Below are 16,736 nucleotides of genomic sequence, written 5' to 3' on the forward strand. Positions count from 1 at the left end.
TAACTATGCTAACCCTGCTAACTAGCTACAGTGGGTAGGAGTCATAGTTGATGACAAGTAACAGTTACAATGGCTGAACAGTTAAAAAGTTCAGTAGTTTAAAGGGTAAAATTGTTTAATAGTGAAATATTGTAGTAAGGACTTTTATTTTGAAACAGTTTTTGGCAGAGGAAGCAGTTGAACAGGATGTGTAGTCTTAATAGGGCCAGTTTGTATGCTTAAAGCCTGAGACTGGCAGTTGATCCAGGTGGCCTAAACACCTGCCATAGGATTCTAATAGCCTATATGACACGACCTTCCGCTCTACTGCTAAACCCGCTCCTCTACTTCCGGTGTGTTAGCGTTCTGCGTTCTTCAATAGTCACTGAAGCCGACAATATGCCAGTGTTTTTCACCCGGTCACTTCAGGACTTACCTAGGATGAATTTGAAAGACATGAGTCGTATCATAGCTCTTAATTCTTCAACATCGGCGGCGATGAAGAACAAGGGTTTTAAACTGTATGTGACGAACTACATAAACAACTACGAAGGTAAGTTTACAATGTTGTTATTAGCCCTTAGCATGTCTATTTTCCTACATTAACTTAGCATCTACCGATAGGCTAACGTTAACAGCAGTGCTTATGTTTAATGTATTTTGTGAGATATTTGTGTACAATATATTAATATTAACCCCGGTGTTAATCTCAGTTTCAAACAAGAGTCCGGCAGGAGAGATTACGATTAGGTCTGAGTGCTTCAGAAGTATGGAGAAATGAAAAAAGTCTCACAGTCCAAGTGTAAGGGATCACGCAGGTTCAGATCAGGTTCATGATAAATGAGTTACTCAAATCAAGTTTCTGTGGCATTGCTTTGAATTAAATTATGGCTAAAAAAATGCTCAACTAGGCTATCTAACAATTACAGGCTATATTTTTCATAATGTGTATTGTCATATTTGTTCTATGTGATCTGACCCAGTATTGGGGAAAAAAGGAAGAAAGTAAATCTCACAGAAACTAGATTTTGTTCAGAGTTCTCTTACTTCTTTACTTTCTTTGCTCCTACTTCACTCTTTAAGTAAATGAGTACAGTGAGCGTAATCATGAAATTGGACTCTAACTTATGCATAATAATGTAGGCTATTGACTAGGCCTACTACACATAAGTTGCACTTTTAGTGTCTCACTTTTCTCATTTCTTCTTATAAGTTCCCAGCCTAGGTTAATTACAGTTAATTTAAGTTCAAAACAGTTCTCAAACTGTGTTCAAGACTGTGTTATAAGTGCAGTTAGTGATTCTGGATGAAATTGTGCATGTTTAGGTGTATGTTCACATGAGTTTACAAAAACTGTTGTCCAACATCTTTTTATGGGATACTCAAGAGAATAGGGAAAGTCAATCATGGGGACATGGGGTTAGTTGAATTAATTATTAAAGTCTCGCTCACTGCACCTGTAACATTAAATTGCTCTTTCAACTGGTCATTTTTTTTTTATCTCTAACACGTGTGTTTTGTAACAGATTGTTCTGAGGGATTCGAAGCCTGTGACGCTCGAAAGCTGTACATGTACGTGTGTGGCTGGCACTGCCCTGTGCAACCATGTGGCAGCTCTTCTGTACCAAACCGCACATTATTCGCAGCTGGAGCTCAAGGCCGTTCCACCGGTGCACAGCTGCACAGAGACAGAGCAGAGGTGGCACAAACCAAGAACCATGGTAACTTACCTTTTAAACTTACGCTAACAATTTCATTAATGGATGTTAGGTTAACTTTGACTAAAACGTGTTTGGTTTCATTGCAGGGTGTTAAACCTGGTCTGGTGAACAAGATGGTGATCCTCTCAGCCCGACCAAAAGAAAGAAGGCTGGTAGAAGGAATCAGGTTTGTATTGTTACTGCATTGTTGTATTGCTATTGTGTTACTGAAATGATTACAAACTTAACACACAATCACTCTAGGTCTCCCCACACTGGAAGAACTACACAGTTCCCGTTGCCTCAAAAAAGCCCAGAACATTATAAAGGTCAACCACCATCCTGGTCACTCCCTGTTTAAAATATTGCCTTCAGGCAGGCGGTACAGATCAATTAAAGCAAGGGCAAATAGACTCAAACTGCAATAACCACCCTCAATGCTGCAAAAAAATGATGTGCAATATGAACTCAGATATTAAATGACTCCATACAATGACATAGTATGCATGCCTGCAGATGAATGTTCATGCTATTTCTATGCAATGACTGTTCATTCTTTTTTAATGCAACGACTGAGTGTGTATGACTGTGTGTCTATGTATGCTGCTAATGATGTTATATGTTTCTATTTAGGGTTTAGGAAACAGTAGCACCTGTGACAATGACAATAAAGATCTATTCTATTCTATTTTTGCCTTTTGTTCTGCTGTTCTGTCCTATTCACAGAAGCAACCTGTATAGGGGAGTGACTTCCCCCTTGCCTGTACCAGCCACTCTTAATGTCGGAGCAGTGTACCAGGACATTCCAGCTGATCTGGCTCCAATGATTACAACCATGTCAATATCAAATGATGTACCTCTGGTTGACTCTATGTTTGGGAGAGTTCAGGAGGGAAGTGTGCTGTCTTATCAGATGCCTGCAAAGGTAGTGCCCCGCACATTTCCACATAAAGATGCTCCTTCACCCCCACAGCTGCCATTCAGTGATTATAGACTTGGGCCATCAAACTGTGCTTTTGTCTACACTGAACAGCAACATTACCACATGGCATCCCTAGAAACATCACTAGAGATGGCACACCAAATAGAAATCTCTACTAAAGAGCAGAGTAGCTGTACAGAGTGGCACCAACTAAGACACACCCGCATCACCTCGACCAGATTTAGAGAGGTCTGTCACACAAAAGCACTAACATCTGCTGAAAATCTGGCCAAACGGCTTCTCAGGCCTTGCCACCAGACAGCCGACATGAGGAGGGGACTAGAAATGGAATCCACAGCGATAGAGGAATACTGCAGAGTAAGAGAAGTAAACCACTATCAGTGTGGGTTCCTTATCCATTCTGATGCCCCATGGATGGGCTCGTCCCCTGATGGGATGGTCTATGACCCCAAGAGCCAGCCTGTCTTTGGACTTGTTGAAGTTAAGTGCCCAAACGTAGCAAGTTATGTGGACTGTCCATACATTGCAGTCCGTGACGGAACACCAACTTTGAAAAAAACCCATCCTTACTTCTGGCAGATACAGGGCCAGATGCTGATTTCTGGATGTGAGTGGTGTGATTTTGTTGTGTACTCACAGGAGGACATGCTTGTAGAAAGGATTCCCCGTGACAGTGAAATCACTGACATCATCAAAGAGAGGGTTGATTACTTTTTTTTCTGTTTACCTCAGCACTTTCTTGTGTTGTGTAGTGTAGTGCATGTTATATGTAGTGCATGTTATATGTAGTGCATGTTATGCATTTTTTTAATTTAATGGTAATATTTAAACACATGAACATGAGTTAAATAACAAATGGCTGACTATTAAAAAGATGGCTTTAAATAATTTGGTATGATGGTATTTTTGCTACTGTTGCAGAAGGTCAGATATACTTGACATGAAATTGGTGCATTAAAGTAAACAAAGGGACACAGTTTTAGACAGTAATAATACTAATAGATTTATTTAACAACCAACATGCTTGTTTTCCCTGGTAAAATAAAAGGATAAAAAGCTTCAGCTTTAGCTGTTTTTGCAACTCATTCCTACCCATGGCTCAGGCTTCAGGCTTCTTAACTCATGCTTTGACAAGAGGCCCATTTTCATAATTGGTGAGGAGACACGCAACAGTATAGAGTTGGTTGATGCTCCCAAAAAGCCGTAAAGGGATTTCAGTGTCAAAAAATTTGTGCTCTTTCACTCGACGAATGAGTCGCTCCACATGCACCCTAAGACGAGCTATGGCCTGGGTCTCCCTAACTTCAGCAGCAGACATTTGAGACCGCCCAGCGAGGAATGCTGGCCTGTAAATCTTACACGGTACAATGTCTTCTATCAGAAAACCACGATCTACCATGACAGCCATGTCAGGTTTTAAGAGGTTGATGATACCAGATTCCTTTGTGATCTGCTTATCGCTTATGGAGCCGGCATAGAGAGAGGAAACAAAGGTCACTGCTCCATGTGGAGCAATCCCAATTAGACCTTTGAGTGTGCAATGGGATTTGTAGGTGGAAAACACCTCACTCTGGAGGAGATGGGAGGATGGGCACTGACACTTCAGCTCGGTGCAGTCAAGGATTACAGTGGTGTCAGGGTAGTCCTTGAAATCCTCAGGCAAATATTCACCTATCTGCTCCTGTGGTATCCAGATCCTGACTGAACCGAGTACCGTGTATAGGAAATTACTCCATGATGCTATAATGCGACTGACCGTGGACTGATGGACATTGTACCGGTCAGCGAGGTCTCGTTGTTTGGAGCCCAGGGCGAGATAGTTAAAAAATATGAAGCACTCATCAATGGGCTGGAGGGAATGGGTCGCAGACTTCGACTCAGTGAGATGTCCTCTCTGAGCCTGCCTCACACTGACCATGGATGGCACCGCAGGTTCAATCAGGGCCCAGAACTGCATCAGCAACGTGTATGAGGCAAACCTTAAGAAATGAGATACAGATATTTGATTGAATATGTGTAAATGATTTTCACAATTAACTATATAGCAGAATAAACAGCAATCACTTTAATTCAACAATGCTGATACTGCATTCAGACAGTATCACCAATTAAAATAACTAGGCTAATACTCTGAGAAAATAATTTATTTGCTGCCCATGCATCTTTTTCGAAACTGACTAGGCTACTCTTACCTTGTAAAGAACCGGATGTCCTTGTCTGAAGCAGCAAAGCGATGGATCCCAAACCTCTGCTTCATCATAAGGCTTTCAACTTGTTCCCTCAGCAGGCGAACCTCCTCTCGTAGAGCTGTATTTTCGGCGGCGACTGCGGAGGCAGGATCAGGATCACCGGAATCTTCCTCCATGGCTTCATCTTGTTCGGGGGCGTGATCGTCCAGCGGCAGCGGTCTATCTCTCCTCTCCCAAACACTTGTTCTTACAGGTGGGAGGGAGAAGTTATTCCATTGAAACAAAGCTGGGATAGATCCCTTTTTCAACAACCGTCGTCCTTTCTCCGACGCTGGTTCACGAAGATCTTCTTTCTTAAAATGCCGGCTACACACCCGGGTGTGAGGCGTTATCGTGAAGTTGCTACGAATGGCGACAAACCAATTGCGTCTTAATTCTTCATCCGTGGGGAAAGTGTGGAAACTAAGTACTTAGCAGAGGCCTGACACATCGGCACACAACAGTGTTCAGACGTTGAGCCCATAGATCGTTGATATTTAAATGTTTTCTTCATCATTTATTTACCTCAGCACCAAGCTTGTCAACAGCGGTAGGGATAGCATTCCGGAAATGGCAACGGTGGCTTAGTTGTAAACGGAAGTACGTCGGCACTAGCGTTGGCATATAGGCTATTGCTTAACGGCCGTATTATGATGTCACAATCGGCAATGTTAAGTCTATGGGGATTTTTAAAAAGTTTTTTTTTTAATAGTTTAAAAAGTATAAAAGTTTCAAAGTTGAAAAGACATAGCAGCTTGGTCCGTTTGAAGACCTACGTTACAAAGTTTGAACGAAGTTTCTAAGTTAAACTGTTCAAGAGAAATTGCGTACGGAAAAAGTGGTAAGCGGAATAATAATAAGAAGTTGTTGTTGTTGCCTTGGAAGAACAGTACAGTGCATTTTCATGCACTGTAATAAGAAGAAGTTGCCTAGGAAGAACAGTACAGTGCATTTTCATGCTCTGTAATAATAATAATAATAAGAAGAAGTTGCCTAGGAAGAACAGTACAGTGCATTTGCATGCACTGTAATAAGAAGAAGTTGCCTAGGAAGAACAGTACAGTGCATTTTCATGCTCAGTAATAATAATAATAAGAAGAAGAAGTTGCCTAGGAAAAAAAGAACAGTACAGTGCATTTTCATGCACTGTAATAAGAAGTTGCCTAGGAAGAACAGTACAGTGGATTTTCATGCACTGTAATAAGCAGAAGTTGCCTAGGAAGAACAGTACAGTGCATTTTCATGCACTGTAAAAAGATATGAACTTAATAGGCTATGAATTACATATGAATGTATTGAAACATACGACATTATGCCATCTCTTTAGGGGGCTGTCTTTTTTGGACAGTTCTACAAAAGGTTATACTGCTTTGTGAATTACCCCAGTCAAAGTATTTACACAAATAAAGTAGGCCTACTTTGATTTTCTGTAACCCTTACTATTTACCTTTACTTATCCTTTTTAATAAGCATCAAGATGATCCGTGTAATTTTGGTCTTACTAACCTTAATTACCCTCAATTAAAAAATAATTTTAACAAAAAATCACAACTATTTTTGCAATTTTCACCTCCTCTCGCAATTTCTTTGCAACAAACAGCTAAAAACACCGCAACTTCCATTGCAATTTTTTGGAAAAGTTGTCGCGAAATCAGGCATTTTAGATCGCAACAATCTCAAAAAATCCTTGCGAAATCCTGGAGGGACTGACTGGGTAGAGTGCTGCTATTAGTTTAGTGTGTTTAGTGATGGGTCAGAATGGCTGGGTCAGGATCGCTGGGTCAGAATGGCTGGGTCAAAATGGCTGGGTCAGGGTTGCTGGGTCAGAATACTCACAGTAGGTGTAGGAAGATAATTAAGATGCATAACATGTGACGCACCAGCCAAAGCAATGTTAAAGTGCATGAAACAGTACTCTGGATACTACGGATGTGATAAATGCACCCAAAAAGGGGTTTGAGAGGGCTTTTCCAAAAGTACAGGGCCCAACTCTTAGAGATAACGTGCCATTCAAAGAGCAGAGACAACCTGAGCACCACCATGAGAACTCAGTTTCTCCCTTCTTAAACATGCCAATTGATATGGTCAAGTCTTTCCCTGCAGACTATATGCATCAGTGTTGCCTTGGGGTGATCCGCAAATTGCTTGGCCTGTGGTCCCGTGGCAAAACTGCTCACAGGCTGTCACCTGCACAGTTGAGGGAAGTAGGTGAGAGGCTTCGGAATTTCAGAGGTGACATTCCCAATGTGTTTGCGAGGAAGCCACGCGGCTTTTAGACAGGTGGAAGGCCACTGAATTCCGTCAGTTTATGCTATACACAGGTAAAGTGGTGCTGCCACAGACAGAAATGTACCAGCATTTTATGTCATTCAGTGTTGCAATGTGCATTCTCGTCTCTCCAACAATCACAAAAACTCACAGCCTCTATGCCCACGACCTCCTTGTTTATTTTGTGGAGCAAGGGCGCAAAATTTATGGCGCAGAATTTATGGTCTACAATGTGCATTCGCTAATTCACCGTGCTTCTGATGCCACCACCTATGGTTCCTTGGACCAATGCAGTGCATTTCAATTTGAGAACTATTTGCACCATTTGAAACAGATGATCAGATCTGGCAACAATGTGTTAATGCAAGCTGGGAAACGTCTCCAAGAAGAGGCGGAGATCCAACTAACTACAGCAGAAGCGAGGCCAATCCAACTGAAACATCCTAACAATGTGTTTATACTCAGCCCCTCGTCCTGCTGCGAAGTGTTGGAGGAAACCAGTTCTGGACAGTTTTTATGCAGGGTATACTCACAATTGGAGCCCTTCCACAATTCCCCCTGTGATTCTAGGCTGTATGGGACTTTTGTGTGTGGCCAAGGCAGGATTGAGGTCATCGACCCCACAGAATTGCAAGGAAGGGCCATCCTCCATGAGGACAGTCGTGGACATAAAATGATCATGACTGTTCTCCATGACCTCCAATAAATTCAGTCAATATGTACATAGTTCATGTTAGTATTAATTTCCTATTTGCTATTGTCAAATTTGATCTTGTGTTTTCATTTCCTAAAAAGTGTATGCTCTTTTCAGAATTTGTTCTACGTTGTTCATTTTCTAAATGAAAATTCGATTGCTGTGGCACCTGCCTCGTGGGTGGAGGAAAAAGATGGGGTAAGAGCTAACAACGATATTCATATTAACAGGCCCCGAAAGTCTGTTTTCTCAGATTTGCTACTGGCCGAGAAAAAATTCTACAGCCATGGTCAAAACCAGCCAGATGCCTGATAAGGCCTACTGGAACAAGTATAAAATAAAAATAATTTACAAAACCGGTAAGATAATCACATGTTGCATTGCAGTGCTGTACAAGTTTACACTTCACATGACCTAGTTTAAAGATGAGCTCAATAAAATAAATAAATTCACATACATGATGTACTTGTTCAATGAGCTATTTCATTTGGACAACTTCATGCACATACATACATCACACAAATAAATACATCATATACATACATACATACGTGGCATCATAAAAGTATAGGCCTATACTACACACTAATATATTGTTTTGTCTTAAGATAACTACATGAAAGCAAGGACACGGGCAAGGCAAGCCATAGAAACATCGAATGTTGAGAGTGAGGAAGAGACAGGGAGAAAGATGAAGCTTCCAATGAGATACAGGCCGGACAGTAAGCCTAGACTATATTTGTGATGATAACAATGCAAACATGTAGCCTGTGTACAGTACAATGACTAACCTGCCAGTCTTTCTCAAATCAACAGCTGGCAAAGACATAGTCCCACCCAAAAAAAATAAACAAGGGCATCCCTGCACCACGTGGTAAGTCACTGATCTGCCCTCTTACATTCATGTCATTGAGCTGCTCTGTTTTGAGTGATGCCGAGCCTTGGTTTAACCAATGGCAGTAGCTTATATTTAATGACAGTAGCCTATAGCCTATATTTGCAATGACAACAATTCATGCATGCAAACATGTAGCCTGTGTACATTACAATGACTAACCTGCCTTTCTCAAATCAACAGCTAACAAAGAAATAGTCCCACCCAAAAAAAAAAACAAGGGCCTCCCTGTAGCACCACTTTGTAAGTCGCTATGCTGTCCTCTTCATGTCATTAAAGACCTACCATACATACATACAGCCTAACTCAATTTTCCCATTGCCAGATGCACAGAACAACACCCCAGACACTTCTGAAATAGCCGAGTTGCAACCTTCTTCAGATGGTATGGCTAATGTCTACATATTTCCTTAGTGAATGAGTACTGTTAAATAATCTATGGTTAAAACACAAAAATACTCAAATGCATGATCATACAGTATCTATATAACTAATTGTGTAACAAACAGAATTCTCCAGCACTGATGAAGAAATAGTCCCACCCAACAAAATAAACAGCCCTGTAGCACCACGTGGTAAGTCACTGATGCTGTCCTCTTATGTTCATGTCATTGATAGCTGGTCTGTTTTGAGTCCTTAGTTTAACCAATGAGATATAGCCTGACAGTAGCCTGAGCCTGACGTATATTTTTACAGTAACTGACTGTTACCGTACATACATACAGTTTAACTAAATTTTCCCATTGCCAGACACACCGAACACTCTGTGGACGGAATAGAGGAACTGCAACCTTCCTCAGATGGTAGGCTATGTCTAATCTCTGCATATTTCCCAGTGAATGGGCGCTGTTAAATCTTCTGTGGTAAAACCATATAAATACTAAAATGTGTGATCATACAGTAACAACATATCTCAATGTGTCACTAACAGAAATGTCCAACACTGATGGAGAGGAAGGAGAGGACCAAGGGGACAAAGGAGTAAATGATGGTAAACATTGTCCACATTTAGGCCTACATTTTCCCATTTGCATTAACGTTAAGGTTAGTGTAATTTAGGGTTAGGGTAATTTAGGCTAATTCAAATGAAACTTCCCTTTTTCTTCTCAATTTTCACAGCTCTTAAAGACCTTATCCAAAGGTCAGAAACAAGAATCATGATGCCAATGGAGAGAATGCAGGCTGATGTAGCAAATTCTATTAACTGCCTGGTCCAAGCTCTACAAAATTACCCTCCACCTGGACCAGCTGCCAGACAGTGCAGGAACTGGAGGAGCTGCAAGCAAAGCTTGAGGCCCCTGATTTAAAAAAGGAGTAGTAAGTTGATGTTGATGCAGTTTTCAAATATTTGTGTGTGTAAAGCAAAAGATGGTGGCTTGTTAATTACAAAACATCTGTTTATAAATCTTTGTAATATCTCAGCTGTGAGTTAGCTAATTATTTATTTAATTGATATGTTAATTGATGTAATTAAGTCTCCCATAACATACTGTAATTAAATCATCTCCCATAACATTACATTTTCCTTCAGGATAAATAAAGTATCTCTATCTATCTATCTATCTATCTGTAATGGCTTGCCTATAATTCTAATATGCAGTACACTTACATGTAAATAGTACGCTGAGCTCTTGGAGTGACGACCGTACACGCTAGGTATAATTCCACACAGGTTTTATTAACTGATGCATACATCAATACAATCGTAGGTAGCATAGCGTCCCCTACTGGTGTGGTGTGATAAACCATAGTAGGCTATTACCAATACATCACAACTCCTCCCCCCCTTATTCCATAACCAGGCATTTCAATGCAGTGAGTAACTCATAATAGTACCAACATAGAACCTCCCTTAACACAGGTATCACATAACATACCATATTTAACCAACAGTACAGTGTACACATTTTTTTTTTTTTACAGATACAGAACAGATACACACACACACAAACATATCTAAGGTTAGGGGTAGACTGCCCCGTCCCCTCGAGCGTGCCAAGGGATTATTCTGCCCTTTTCTTGATCCCTTGTTTAAAGAGTCAGTCTGTCGGGCGGTTTACGGTTCCGACTGGGGTATCTGTTTTGTGTCTGCTGTGGCGTAGGTGTTGAGGTGTCAGTGTATGTGCTGTCTGACTGATCTAATGGTGATGTGGTTAACTCACTAACAGGGTTAGAAATCTCCAGATTTCCACCTGAGACTGGCAGAGCTGGCAGACTGTTAGTGATGGGTGCAGATTGTATGTCAGTTGTAGACTGGACGATGTTGGGGTGACAGGCCACCATCTGGTCTGCATGCCGATTCCACCGTTGTGTCGGTCCAACATTGACTTGGTACGACACCGGACCTCCTTGTGCTGTAACAGTCCCGGCCATCCACTTTTCTTCTCCCTTCCGGTAGTCCCTAACAAGGACTGGATCGCCGATGCTGAATGTCCTGGCTTTTGAGTGCGCCGCTCTGTATCGTCCCTGGGCATCTTGTGCCTGGTCCACCACCGCTGCCACACTTGTTTTCAGCAGATCCAGACGGGTGCGAAGCTTGCCAGTTGACACCATCTCCATGACCAGTGCAAGTGTGACGTCCAACCTGGGGCCTCATGTACAAAGACTTGCGTGGATTTCATACTAAAACATTGCGTATGCGCAAACCTGAAAAGTAGCGTACGCACAAAAATATCCTGATGTATGAAACTGTGCGTACGCAGCATTCCACGCAGCTTTTCTTTGTACATCCCAATTAACGTGAAATTAAGCGTACATGCACGAGCATTACACTCCACCCTCTCTCCTCCCTCAATCACACTCATTTTAATATGCTCACTAGAAGGACATTCGAGAGCGCAGACCTCTGCGAAGACAAAATGGCCTATCCCGCAATATTAATAACAATGAAAACTCATCTGTGAATCCATTCATACTCAAACCTGTTGCAATTTGCAAAGTTTAATAATTGAAATCATCAAATGAATAAAAAAAGTTTATTTCCAGCGAATGCGAGGTAGAAGTGCTTATCTGACGAAATGGCAAGAATCTTATGTCTTTATCATCTGTAATTAATTAATAACAAAACAAAAACAGTAGTGGCAGAGCGTGGCAGTGGCTAGGCTGAGACCGTGGCAGAATTATTGGTCAGTCTGCAAGTAGGTGACAGGGTTCGCATAACTGGGTTGAATGCATTTGGACCATGACAACATAACTGCATTTATTAAAAAATCATTAAATAAATCGTGTCCAAGTACCACGCATCGTGCACCCGAATGGAATGAACTCAGTTGATCCAGGCCACCTCGCCACAACATTACGATTTCTGGATCATATCCCTATATTTGCACACAAGTGTGACAATAATGCAAATGCTTACTCAAGGAAAGTCAAAGTAGCCATGCAGTCAATCAGGGAAATATCTTATATTCGCACTTATTAGTCAGCCTTTCTATTCACATGCATGATCCTGTCCCATATGTATTTCTTTTAAAATGAAAACTATCGGAGATATGAAGAGAAAACACTTGGCAAATGTTAAGGCATGGGCAAATGCGTGAAGCCGACCCCATTTATCACAGGTTTTGTGGAAAGCTCTTCAGAATCTGAAATGTTTGATAACCAGTCATCAACAATCGCGTAACCAAATATCGGGGCTGTGTTGGCTATGTTTCACATTCCCTTTTAATTCTTATCCTCTAAGTCTACAGTTGTCATCATAGATAGGTTGTTGCATAACTTAGTAGAATTTGCGCATGTTCCATGTCCAAATTTAGAAACATAGGCATATTTTCGAAGTGTTATCATTTTTAATAACCCACGTTTCACAATATACTGTGCAAATAAAGGCCTAGACTCGCGATCATATAATGTTGTTGCGCTGCATTGCCTCTAAGTGTCGCCAACTGACGATACACATTAGAAATTTGCGTACGCCAGACATTAAGTTTGCGTGGAGGACCGCACATTCTCACGTTCAAGTCAGTCTTCGTACATCCGGACGTGAGCGTGAGAAATGGCGTACGCAGCATTTTTGTGCGTACGCAAGCTTTGTACATGAGGCCCCTGGTCTCCCTTCCCACATCGGCACAACGAATTGGTAGGTTTTCTAGGTAGTTAATGAGGAAGGTGTCAACTGTGCCCAGCTTGTCTTTATGCTGCACAGGAAGTGGCAAACGTGATAGGCTGTCTGCATTGCAATGGTCAGCGGCACGCCTGTACTTGATTGTTTAATTATGTGCTGCCAATAAGAGTGCCCATCGCTGTAGTCTCGCTGCAGCCATCGAAGGGATTGTCTTGCTGGGGCTTAATATAGTTGTTAATGGGCGGTGATCTGTGAGCAAAGTGAAATGGCGTCCATACAGGTAAGAGTGAAATCGTCTAACTCCAAATATGATTCCCAATGCCTCTCGCTCAATCTGAGCATAGTTTTGCTCTGCTTTACTCAATGTCCGCGAAGCTAAGGCTATCGGTTTTTCTTCACCACTAGGCAGTCGATGGGAAATGACCGCTCCAACGCCATAGGGTGAGGCATGCAGGCAAGTATAACTGGAAGTTGTGGATCATAATGGGTCAACACACTTTTGCTGGCCAATTGCTCTTTAGCTTTCTGGAATGCCTCATCACACTCTCTTGACCATTCCCACTTAACATCCTTGTGCAACAGCGAATTTAATGGGTGGAGAAGGCTTGACATATTCAGGACAAAACGTGCATAGTAGTTAATGAGTCCAAGGAAAGAGCGTACTTGACTCATCCACTATAGCACGAATCTTGTCCGGTGACTTGTGAAGCCCAGTTGCATCAATTATGTGACCAAGATATTCTAGAGAACTCATAAAAAACTCACACTTCTCCTTCTGGACTCGAAGTCCGAATTCTTCCAGCCGGCTGAGTACAGCCTTCAGGTTTTTTAGATGCTGTGCATCATCTCGGCCTGTAACCAGAATGTCGTCCAGAAAACAGTGGACATTGGGGAGTCCCTGTTACACTTGATCCATTATTCTCTGAAAAATGCTGGGAGCGGACGTAATTCCAAATGGTAAGCGATTGTAGCAAAACATGCCTTTGTGTGTGGTGATGGTGAGGTATTTGCGTGAACTTTCACTGACAGGCACTTGGAGATAGGCCTGTGAAAGATCTAGTTTGCTGAAACGATGGCCTCCAGCCAGAGATGCAAACAGATCCTCAATACGAGGTATTGGATACTGTTCAATGCATAGAGCTGTATTTATCGTGACTTTGAAGTCTCCGCAAATTCTCACGCCCCCATTCTTCTTAATGACTGGGACGATGGGGGTAGCCCACTCACTGAACTTAACTGTGGAGATTACTTCTTGTTGACACAAACGTTCAAGCTCGGCATCCACTTTCGGTCTTAATGCGTATGGGACTACGCGCGCCTTGCAGAACTTGGGCTGATGGCCAGGTTTCAATGTCAATGGGGCTTCAAACCCTTTTACAGAGCTGCCAACTCTCACACATTGAGAGTGAGATTCATTCATTTGATTGGCTCCACATGCTCTTAGACCAATCGAATGTGTGAGGGTTGGCAGCTCTGCTTTTAGCGTTCCTAGGTTCTCCTTAAAAACCCTGGCATGGCAATTTAGTAACGTTTCTAAGGTCTCACTTCCTTAGCCATTCACGGCCAAACAGTGGTGGTGACTTCCCCTTTACCACATATAGGGGCAATCTAGCTTTCTTTTTGTTCAGCTTCACCCATACTTTCAACATTCCCTCTGGTATAAGCAGTTCTCCTGTATATGTCTGTATATGTAAAACTACATCTGTCTTTCGTAAATGCATATGGGCCAATTTGGTTTGGTATAGCTCGTTTAAAATCAAAGACACCGCTGCCCCAGTGTCAAGTTCCCTATCGATCCGATGTCCTCAATCTTAGGCCTAATCATCATCGAAGACGATGCTGCATCGACCTTACACACCGCTCTCATTTGCTCCAAGTCACTCATTACTGAATTGACACCATATGTAGTGTCAATTCAGAGTCTGAATCTGAAGCAGACTCACTATCAGAAGTGTCTGCCTCGACTTTATGAATTGTCCCTGTCCTAGCTGTTCGATGAGGCTTGTTTTGCTTCCTTTTTGACTCATCCTTTTGCTTTATGTGCTTCTGATCACTCTTTTTATTTTTACACTGCCGAGCAATGTGGCCTTTCTTTTTGCAATTGTGGCATTGTTGCTCCCTAAAGTAACAGTCACGTTCATTATGATTTGCCTTGCCACATCGAAAGCATTTGTCGCCCCGTTGTGATGGTGAAAACGACACAGCATGAACTTTGAGTGAACTTTTTAAGTGCTGAGCTTCTCTCGCAACAGCTTCCATTGACAACGCGATCTCGACAGCACGCTGAAATGTCAGGGTTTCTTCAGTTAGTAACTTCCTTTGAATATTTTCATTGCTCAGGCCGCACACAAGTCTATCACGCAGAGCATCTTGCAAGTGAGCGCCAAAATCACAGTGCTCCGACAGCTTCTTCAAAACAGCTACATACTGCGCAACACTTTCTCCCTCCTCCTGATTACGTTTGTGAAAACGGAATCTCTCCGCAATGATTATGGGCTTCGGGGAGTAGTGAGCATTAAGAATCTGCACGATTTGCTCATACGTTTTGCCCGCTGGCTTATCTGGAGCTAGCAAACTACGCAGCAGTCCATACATGTTAGCCCCTATCACATTCAGAAACACGGCCACTTGCTTAGCAGAAGAAATGTCATTGGCAGCAACAAAATGCTCAAACCTTTCCACATAATTCTACCATTGCTCCGTGGCTTCGTCGAAGGCGTCAATATATCCGATGAGCGCGGACATTCTTTCATTCGTTTCCTCTCGGTCCAGGGCCTCAATCACTTCATTCCCTTTATCATCTGACAGCATTAGTGGGTTACTTTTCTCGTCGCCAATTTGTAATGGCTTGCCTATAATTCTAATATGCAATACACTTAAGTAGTATGCTGAACTCTTGGAGTGACGACCGTACACGCTAGGTATAATTCCACACAGGTTTTATTAACTGATGCATACATCAATACAATCGTAGGTAGCATAGCGTCCCCTACTGGTGTGGTGTGATAAACAATAGTAGGCTATTACCAATACATCACACTATCTATCTATCTATCTATAAATCAATCATAGATACAGTTCCTCAGTCTAATGGGGGGAAACTCCCTTGGAGAGTCGTCAGAAGGGTCTTGAGAAAACTGGCCACAAATGCAGTCTGGGCCCAGTACAGCCTTTGATGGAGAAAGGGAAAGTTGGCCTTGGGGAACACCCTCTACAATGTAATTTTAAGTAAGTCCCTGTTCAGTAGCGGAGATTACAGTTTTTCTCAGTCGCTTTGGTGCTTTTCTCAGATCAGAATGAAAATTCTCATAACTAATAATTCAACCTCCACAACATTTAGTCATTTGTGCACATCATAGTAGCAACTTCTCCTTCCTCTGAACAAATTGTTAAATGTAAAATACTACAAATTGTTAAATGTAAAATACTAAAAATGTAAAATACTTTTGGACATGTATCAGTTGCTTTCGTACAATTCTCTGCTGTTTTATAACATTATCATTTGCTTATGTTATGTCAGTCAAAATGAACTATACCTAAAGCGATGGTTCGGAGTAATTTCACCCTAGGGTCCTTTGCACCATGACCCCGAGCCAAACACCCTCCCAGAACCTGTTTTCCCTTGGTCGAACCCTGTTCGAGTAGCGCCGTCAGAAACTAATACGTTTCTGCAGGCGTAATGGAACCAACTTTTATCTCGTAAATTACCCCACTAATAATGCCCTGAATGGTACGAAACTTCTATAGTATGTTCTTTACTCATAAAACGAGGCATTGGAAAGTTTGTAGGTACACCAGGAGTTTATTTAAGAAAATAAATAATAAATTAATTGAGTGGCCTACAAAGTCGGAAAACGACATCCATTTTTTTAAATTTTGGTTTGAAAACGTAGACGTAACCTTTTTGGTTTTATATTGAAAAACGAACGATACACGGACTATTCAGGAAAAAAGGCCAAGTCTGCA

General features: G+C 41.8%; 2 protein-coding genes and 1 long non-coding RNA gene across 4 annotated transcripts; 2 read left to right on the forward strand and 1 right to left on the reverse strand.

Annotated features, from left to right (window-relative positions):
* The first annotated feature begins 442 nt into the window (after positions 1-442).
* LOC121715568 lies at positions 443-3,496 on the forward strand. 2 transcript variants are annotated; one of them, XM_042101429.1, is made up of 5 exons: positions 443-532; positions 1,506-1,700; positions 1,787-1,866; positions 2,406-2,604; positions 2,713-3,496. In XM_042101429.1, the coding sequence occupies exons 2-5, from the start codon at positions 1,698-1,700 to the stop codon at positions 3,409-3,411; spliced, it is 981 nt and encodes a 326-aa protein (XP_041957363.1). In that variant the 5' UTR covers positions 443-532; positions 1,506-1,697; the 3' UTR covers positions 3,412-3,496. The 2 variants fall into 2 exon arrangements, with proteins under 2 accessions (XP_041957363.1, XP_041957362.1); XM_042101428.1 differs by having other exon boundaries at positions 2,406-3,496.
* A 103-nt stretch (positions 3,497-3,599) lies between these two features.
* Positions 3,600-5,478, reverse strand: LOC121715573. The gene is made up of 2 exons (XM_042101437.1): positions 4,815-5,478; positions 3,600-4,601 (listed from the first exon to the last, which is right to left on the reverse strand). The coding sequence occupies exons 1-2, from the start codon at positions 4,985-4,987 to the stop codon at positions 3,743-3,745; spliced, it is 1,032 nt and encodes a 343-aa protein (XP_041957371.1). The 5' UTR covers positions 4,988-5,478; the 3' UTR covers positions 3,600-3,742.
* Positions 5,479-7,904: 2,426 nt separating this feature from the next.
* Positions 7,905-8,493, forward strand: LOC121715598. Its single transcript, XR_006033643.1, has 3 exons — positions 7,905-8,010; positions 8,066-8,171; positions 8,421-8,493. It is a non-coding gene; the product is annotated as an uncharacterized LOC121715598 (long non-coding RNA).
* Positions 8,494-16,736: the final 8,243 nt, after the last annotated feature.

Source organism: Alosa sapidissima, chromosome 8 (genome assembly GCF_018492685.1).
Source record: "Alosa sapidissima isolate fAloSap1 chromosome 8, fAloSap1.pri, whole genome shotgun sequence".
Lineage (NCBI taxonomy): Eukaryota > Metazoa > Chordata > Actinopteri > Clupeiformes > Clupeidae > Alosa > Alosa sapidissima.

Coding starts and splice junctions, on each gene's coding strand:
- LOC121715573 (XM_042101437.1), bottom strand. CDS start 4,987: ATGGAGGAAGATTCCGGTGATCCTGATCCTGCCTCCGCAGTCGCCGCC. Junction 4,602..4,814: donor GACATCCGGTTCTTTACAAG/GTAAGAGTAGCC, acceptor TCATTTCTTAAG/GTTTGCCTCATACACGTTGC.
- LOC121715568 (XM_042101428.1), top strand. Junction 1,867..2,405: donor AGGCTGGTAGAAGGAATCAG/GTTTGTATTGTT, acceptor TCCTATTCACAG/AAGCAACCTGTATAGGGGAG.